Raw genomic sequence first — 8,459 nt, forward strand, 5'->3', positions numbered from 1 at the left:
TATTGGGGTGACAGACATGACGGGGGCCATATAAGGTCCCCTCTGAGACATTTTCTTTCAAGGTTGAAGAAGCCCTAACTTGTCTAATCTTTATTCAGTTGTTGTAGTGTAGTTTTCTCTAACACATGCTGATAAGTGGCAGTAGGCACAGCTTACTTTTCCAACAGAATCATAAACCAGTGTCCAGATCTCTGAAGTCAGTCAACTAGGAAGGTGGTTGTAACTCAAATGCATGAAGCAGGAAACATGAACGGGGTAAAGTAATGCAGGTTTGCAGCTCACCTGTTAATGACAATTTGAGTTTTTTGTGTAAAGAAAACGGGATATCTTTAACAGTAGAAATCAAACTTATTTTCGGCTTTTAAGAAAGAAATCAAAAGCTTTCAGGAGAAGTGGGAGAGGCAGTTAATGTGACTGCAACATAGAAAATAATAGCAAAATGGCTAAAATAGCTAAATACTTGGGGTATTTCATAAGTAGTAGTATTTTATTCCTTTGGACCTATAAGGTGTATTAGAGAGAGTAAAATGCCTTGAACCATAAACTTGAAACTGTGCCTAGTGAACCTTTCAAGAAATACTCTCCTTTCATTTACAGCTCTACAACATTGGCATGGGCTACTGTGCAGATTATAAAACCAAATGGGACACAGGGGGCTATCCTGTGGCACTCACTCCATGCAATGGCAATGGGAATCAGGTAGCGTTTGAAATAAATTCTATCATGCCTTGTGTCACACCATCTATCTATGCAAAATAGACACTGCTTTCTATTGAGGTTAATAAATATGTTTATACCATCATAAAAATATTGAACCGAATGGTCCTCTTTGTAATAATGACTGTGTATATCACGGATGAATCAGCACTAGTACTTACTAGTTTTTGATCTTTTGATAATCCAGACTAGTCTGTAAAGAGGGGAAATTAAATCTCGTTGAGCTTTGGTTGGATCAGGAATGATAATGGAGGAAGAATTATAGTAATACTAATTCTTGTATTTAACAACAACAGCTTGCACTTGTATAGTGCCGTTCATGTTGGAAAGACATCCACGGGCGCTGGACAGTCGGGGGTTTTTGGAACCAAGCTGATCCTCTCAAGATTGCACCTTGCATGTTGGGAGGTCATCTCAAAGCATTTTACAGGATTTACTGTGTTATGCAGTGACTATGTATTTTATAGACAAATGCAGCAGCCAATTTGCACACAACAGTGTCCAGCAAAATTCAATTAAGTGAATGACCTGTTTTATTGAAGGATTGTTGGCCAGGACATCAGGAGAAACATCCTTTTCTTTTGGAGTGGTGCCATGGGATCTTTAACATCCACCCCAATAGGCAGACAGGGTCTCAGTTTTAACATCTCAGAAAGGGTGACACTTCCAACAATGCAGCACATTCCTAGCATGGCTTTGGAGTGTCAGCCTAGACTATGAGTTCAAAGTCCCGACTTGAGACTTGAATCCATAACCTTCCGACTCAGAGGTGAGAGCGTTGTCGATCGAAGCAAGCTGACACCAGCACTGCTAACTTGCAGTATTCCTAAGCACATTCCATTCCTTAATTATTACTGGGGAAAATGAAGGAATACTTCATCAACAGGACAAAAATTACAACCTGGGATCTCAAAAGTCTTTTGAGAAGCAACTTAACACTTCTTCACAGATATTGTCTTAAAATTCATTTTAAAAGTTGGAATTAAAGGTTAGATCCTGCTCCAGGTATTGGGAATGAAAGTCTTGAGTTCTTTGCAAAGTAAAAGAATAACATAGCAAGAATAAACCATTGTCTAGAAATTGTGTGTGTGTGTGGCGTGGGATTCAGTCCAAAACTGTCATTAAGTACAGATTTTGAGGACCATGTTTTAACCATGTTTTCTGTACTGCTTATTTATGATGCCTGCTTTAATTAAGAAATTGAGTGCCTTTAGGAATGCGACAATTTTGATCCTAGTATTTCCATAAAAATCACAAATTGGCACTCATGACTGCTAACCCAGTAGCTAAATTATACAGTGCCCACTAGGGTAAACCATCCACAATATAAAAGAGTCATAAAAACATACCCTGATAACGTGACTTGAAAGGGATTCCAGGTCAACAACATACAACAGTGTAAAATATGCAACCTTAACATTAGTATTTGCCCGCAGCATGCCTGACAAAAATTGAGGTAGTTGTGTTTATGTGCATACCTTTATGTGCGTGCAAAGGGCAGATTCACTCAGTGATATATGCGTGCGGTGAACATATTTGGAATCCTGATAAAACCTCAAGTGAGAAGAACAACAGCAGCACGAGACATGTGAAGTGAAGTGGACATCATAAGACTGTTGCTGCTTTGAATTGCCCTGAGGTTAAACATGTTCTGACCTTTTATAAAGTACCATTCATGTGAAAAGCATTTTTTTTCTCTCCTGGGGGAAATGTTCGTGCTCATCAAGATGAAGAATGTTAGTGTCTGGGCTAATGATACGACTTCCTACTTTGTGCATCCACAATTTTGTAAAGATTGGTTGCAGGGGGAAAAAAAANGGCATACTAGACTAATCACCTCAGAGATTTGTGTGTCAGCCTGGTTCAGTTGGTAACATTCTAGTCTATGAACCAGTAGGTTTTGAGTTCAAGGCCCATATCGGGACTTTGAACTTATATAGTCTAGGCTGACAATCCAATGCAGTGCTGAGGGTGTCCTGCATTGTTGGAGATGCCATCCTTTGGATGAGATGTTAAACCCGTTCTGTTCTGAAAAGAGAATATCTCAAAACAATTTATAGCAGTTACTGGCTTTGTTGCCAGCAAATAGGCAGCTATTCTGTTCACAGCAAGATAAACAGCCATTAGCAATTTCTTTGAAGGATTGTTGATCAAGAGATTAATGGGAAATACTAGGTAATCTTAAACTTAGAAGATGCGCCTGCTGTATAAAGAACACTTTGAGATTTCCCAAATCAATCCTAGTTTGAAACCTTTACAGCTTTCTGAGAGAGTTGGTTTTAATCCCATCACTCCATGGTGGATTTGAAGAAGGGAAAGCACAGCCAGCCTGACTCATTGGTAGGACTTGGAAGGCCAGACCAATCACTGGGGGCAAGGATTCTTCCCACTCAGCTCCTGTTAACCCTCCAAGTCAAACCCCTAGGGTGGTCCCAGCTGGACAAGCAGCAGGAAAGCTTGCAAGGCAGTGCTATCAATGGCAAGCTTTGCGGTTTTAGCTGGTTAGACTCCAGCAGTATCCCAATGTACACTCTGGGGTTCCCTAGCCTTGGCTCTCGCCAGTCTGCGCCTAATACTCTCTGGAATTAGGTAAACATGATATGTCCCTCTAGGAATAGAGTGCACATTCCTTTCCAATAAATATCTTGGGAATTCCCATGGTATAGGTCGGATGCATGGAACTCAGTTTGGTTTGGATACTCTTATGCATGAAGATGAGTTTCTGAATGTGTCCGATACCCTGTTGACCAAAAGAAAATAACAAGGGACAAAGCTGCAAGGACAGTGTTTGAGCAAGTCTATATACATTTGTTTTGACTAATATCAAATGACTTTCTTAGTTAAGATTAAATCATATAATCAGTTTGGGATTGAAAAAGTGGGAACCCCATAATCTATTTGGAGCGGGAATCTCATTAGTCAGCTGTGATATGCTGTGGTTATAGCAGGAATCTCTATAAGTCACTATGAGCCTAGTAAAAATCCACTTGTGAATGGCCACTTTTTCAATGCTTTATCAAATCACCCTCAAACAAATGAGTCAAGCTCTTTGCTCATTCTGCTTTAAAACCATTGGATGTAAGGTCTGGTTTAAAACTATTACCTGTAATTAATTACAGGAGTATGAGGAAAGGTCTGGTCAATGGGACTGAAAAGGTTGGGCTTGAAACAGCCAGCATAGACATAATGGATTGAATTGCCTTCTGTGCTGTAAATTTCTATGGTTCTTTCATTTTAAGGATGGCTTTTGTATTCATGTGACAATGCTGTTCCTGCTCTGTCTTTATGCAGCACTTTGAATATAACAGTGGAAGAGAAATTTGGTTTGGATCCATTCTACAATTTTGCTTTGATGTTCTAAATGAACAGATCATACTCCAGGAATGTACCATTGAGGGGAGAACAGAACCACAACGACAGTGGGATGTTAGGAAGGTTTGTCATATTTATCGTCTGTTTTTAAAAAAAATTAGTGTCCAGTTAACTTTCTTTTCCCATGCCTCTTTGCTTTTGCTCTTAATACGTTTCACAGGATTTACTGTAGTGCAGTGACTGCAATGTGCAGGTGAATGCAGCAGCCAGTTTTCTACACAGCAATGTCCCACAAACAACTATGAAGTGAGTGACCAATCTTATTTGCAGGATTGTTGGCCAGGACACCAGGGGAAACTCTCTTCTCTTTTCAAATAGTGCCATGGGATCTTTAACATCCACCTAAATAGGCAGGTGGGACCTCAGTTTCATGTCTCATTCAAAAAGTAAAATACATAATCTGTAAATTTTAGTACTTTGGGTTTTATTGTTGTACATCAGTTCCCAAATTATGTCTGAATTAGTATTTTCTTGAATATTATTTTGCATAGTGTTACACCAGCATGACTCAGAAACCATTAAAGGAATTGTTGGGCTGCAGTTCACCCAAGGTTAAGTTTTCCAGCGTACTTTTGTTGCATCTCTGGATGTGACTCAGGAAAAGTCTGATTTTATTTCACAACTTTTCAGCACAAATATGAAGAAATCTGCACAAGCCCACACACATACTCCTGCCACAAACAGCCAACATCTTTGCGAATCATAACGCTACATTCAGATGGTTCCAATCAGTCAGTAGTTCTCCATTTCAATAGTCTGTGCTTGCTTCAAAGATATCTACAACAACAACAACAAGATTCCATTTATAAAGCGCCTTTCACGTCAGGAGGACGTCCCAAGGCGCTGCACAGTTGGTTCATGACCCGAGCAGGGGGGAAATGGTCAGGGTGAGGGGAGGGAAGGGAGGGAGCGAGGAGGGGGGAAATGGTCAGGGTGAGGGGAGGGAAGGGAGGGAGCGAGGAGGGGGAAGAGAGTCGAGAGGGGAGCTGAAGGCACGGTCTACACCGTTGCCAGTTGCAAGCAGCTCCATTGGATGTAGATAATCATGATAATTTGATACTCTGCCATTTCCAATTCAAACTCCTCTTACTTTAAAGGACTCATCCTTGTATATGGCAAGAGATTCCAAAGTTGTACAGCCCCTGCAATGTTCGATTAGTTCTGCTGCTCTATTCTGTTCACTGTGGCCAATGGCCACGATGGACAATGGCCAGTTGCTGGAAACAGCTAGAACATTGTAATCCATTTTGTGTCAGAAATGTGAAGAGGTTCCCACTACAGAAGATGCCCTGTGACTAATCTACATCCAAAATGTTCCATTCTTCAATAACATTTGTGACAAAGTGTGTAGGGAAATGAAGAGCCTGTGAAAATCATTTGACTTCTCTTTGAGCTGAAAATTAAAACTGTTTTACAAATACCACAAGGAGAAGATTTACCACATTTGAAAGATAAAGTCCTCAGAAATGTAAAAATAAGTTTGTGTTTTTGAGACATCTCGAAGATGTGATAAGGCACTATATCAAATGCAAGGATTATTATTATTATTCATTATCATGTTTTTATTTTTTGAAAAATTGAACTTTTTCAGTACTAAACATGAACTGTAGACACACGTCCATCCCATTTTATAGCAAACAGGAATTGCAAGTCAGAAAAAACATTGTGATTTCACAAAATGATCCAGGGTTATGACAGACAGAATTGGAAAATAGTGGTTGGACTTAGATATAGCCCATGATTTCCCAATTTCTGATGTCAAAGTACAGAAAGTCATGTGCTGGAACTGTGGGATGGAGTTCCAAAGGGTGGAGGAGAAAAGCTGAAGGCCCAACCATCATAGAATCACGACATGTGGGGCAAACCAGAGTCTGCTGAGTGGAGGAAACGGACAGGCCGGTTAGGGGTTATCGGGTCACAGAGGTAAGGAAGAACAAGGTCCATAATCTGCAGTTTGTGGCAAGAAGATTTGGGAAGACCGACAGGCAGGGAATTAGCATAATCGAGCCTGGATGTGATGAAGGCACGAATGAGGTCTCAGCAAGCTGAGGGGAGAGGCAGTGGCAGAGCTGGGTGATGTGCTTTCAGATGACCTCCCAATGTGAAATGCGCTATATGAATGTAGATTGTATTGTACTGTAATACAAAAGCTTTGATTAAATATAGAAATGTCAACAACAACAAATTGCGTTTATATACACTCACTGCACATTATAGTAATGACTGAAGCATTTGAGATGTCCTCCCAATGTGAAAGGCGTTATATCAAATAGAAGAATTATTATTATTACTAATAAGGAAAAAGAGGGATTGAGGGATTTGTGGGCATGTGAGATTGAGAATCAAAAAGGGATTGGTTTTTTGACTTTCCTCTGTTCCTTACATGCTGTATAAGAAGGCTTTGTGAAAGTGGAGTACCTGTAGGGAAATAAAGCTACCATTTAAAAGAAAAAATATGGTATTGGTTTTGTATCAGATTCTTGACCCTCAGTAATGCCTGCGCCTTGCATTGTGAAAATCTAAACATATCCTTCTTTTCCAGAATGGAGAAATTATCCACATGCTTTCTGGCAAGTGCATTGAGGCAATTGGGAATGGAACGAGCAAAGACTTGTTTCTCCGGCCATGCAACAAGCAGAGCAACCAGTTATGGCGATTTGAGCAACTGATAGTCATGAACGAGAGATGACCTGCCGTTGTGAGCAGACTGTGGCTCAGTGCCATGCTCTCCCGCTTAGCCAGTAGGAGTGCAGCATGTCAAGAATCTGCAGAACCTGAATTTGCCGACAATAAAGAATGCTGTGTACTTCTATTGCCTGAAGTAATTCATAATAGCACAGTCTTCTAAGGATGCCTTTGAATGGTACTGGTGAAGCCAAACACTGGTGTCTGCATTGTGTGGCATGACCGATTGCTCTGAACATTAGCTGTATCAAGGACTGAGGAGGGAGCAACCAAACTGGTTCTGATTTGTTTTGTTGGACAACCACTGAATATCTTAACTATCTGAACAAAACCTAAAGTTCTACATGAATCAAATTATTCTGCTTTTGCCTTAGTTGTGCCAAATACTACAAAAAATATTTTTTTTAAAAAATAGGTCACTAAATAAAAATGAAAGCTATTCGATGCAGTGGTGTTCATTATTACTCATTTAGTCATTTAGTCATAGTCATTTAGTATAAGTAGTTGAGGTTGTCAGACTCTTTAGAGCACTTGCTTTGTAAGCGAGAGACTTGGGTTCAATTCCAGGCAGGGCGAAGCCTTGGGCAAGTTTCCTTATTCCACACGCCTAATAATAATCCCTCCAAAACCAAAAACAATAATAAATTGGTCATTTTCAATCTACGACTGTTTGTGGGACACGTGGCTGCCGCGTTCGCCCACAAATATACAGTCAATTCACTTTGCAGTGTGTTCTGTGAAGCGCTTTGGGACGTCCTCCCGACGTGAAAAGCGCTATATCAAATGCAAGGATTATTATTATTATTTAAAAAAACAACTTGAGGATGGTAAGGTCGATATTATCTAAAGATGAGATCAAGTGTTCTGAAGGGCTTCCTTCATCCAAACCTCTCTTGTGATCTTGTGTAGCAAGAGTGTAGAATCTCCAATGCTCTCCTTGTTAGCCTCCATCTCTTCACTTCCAATAAGCTCTAATCCTCTAAAACTCTTCAATCCATATTCTCTTTCAAAAAGGGTTGCTCACCCCTATTATTCCTACCCTAACCAGGCTTCAATGTCTCCCAGTGCTCCAAAGGATTAACTTTAAGATTCTTGGCTTGACCTTCAAACTCTTCCAAGGTCTCCCTGTCTTTGAAATGTGTTCTAGGACTATTCTACTGTCCTTGCCCTTTGCTCTTCTAATTCTGGTTTGTTGCTTGATCCTCGCTCTGACTGCCCATTGATGGTGGAGACAACATTAAACCCCTGACCACTGAAACTCTTTCAGAATCTCTTTATCTCACTTCCTCTCTGCTTCCCAAAAAACTTCCTCTTACTTCATTGATTGTGTTTTCAGTCAGTATTGTTAATTCTGCTATCTAATTTCTCTGCTAATCCCATTCACACTAATGAACTATGGTTATTATTAAACCCCACTATGGGTGCAGTAAAATTCTAGGAGTGCAACAACAACAAAATTACATTTATATAGTGCCTTTCACGTCTTCAAAGCCCTCCATGATCTTGTTTCCCCTTACCTCTCCAACCTCCTAACCCCCTACCGTCAATTGGATTGTGCATTGAATATATTGTTCCACAATGGAACACTTTTAGATCCAAAATTTGAGTGTTGAGTGTTGAATTGCCCAATACAAGACATTTAAGTGGAATTTGTGCAAGTGTGCCTTGTTTTATACAAAGTAGCT

General features: G+C 40.1%; 1 protein-coding gene across 1 annotated transcript in view; it reads left to right on the forward strand.

Annotated features, from left to right (window-relative positions):
- Positions 1-7,205, forward strand: part of LOC103181277 (polypeptide N-acetylgalactosaminyltransferase 15) — a 42,603-nt gene extending 35,398 nt beyond the window's left edge. The window contains exons 9-11 of the mRNA XM_042346982.1: positions 598-699; positions 4,009-4,152; positions 6,632-7,205. Coding sequence (XP_042202916.1) covers positions 598-699; positions 4,009-4,152; positions 6,632-6,778 — 393 coding nt within the window. The 3' untranslated portion in view covers positions 6,779-7,205. The remainder of the gene's footprint in view (positions 1-597; positions 700-4,008; positions 4,153-6,631) is intronic.
- The last annotated feature ends 1,254 nt before the right edge of the window (positions 7,206-8,459 follow it).

The sequence above is a fragment of the Callorhinchus milii genome, unplaced genomic scaffold (assembly GCF_018977255.1).
Source record: "Callorhinchus milii isolate IMCB2004 unplaced genomic scaffold, IMCB_Cmil_1.0 Scaffold2, whole genome shotgun sequence".
Classification (NCBI taxonomy): domain Eukaryota; kingdom Metazoa; phylum Chordata; class Chondrichthyes; order Chimaeriformes; family Callorhinchidae; genus Callorhinchus; species Callorhinchus milii.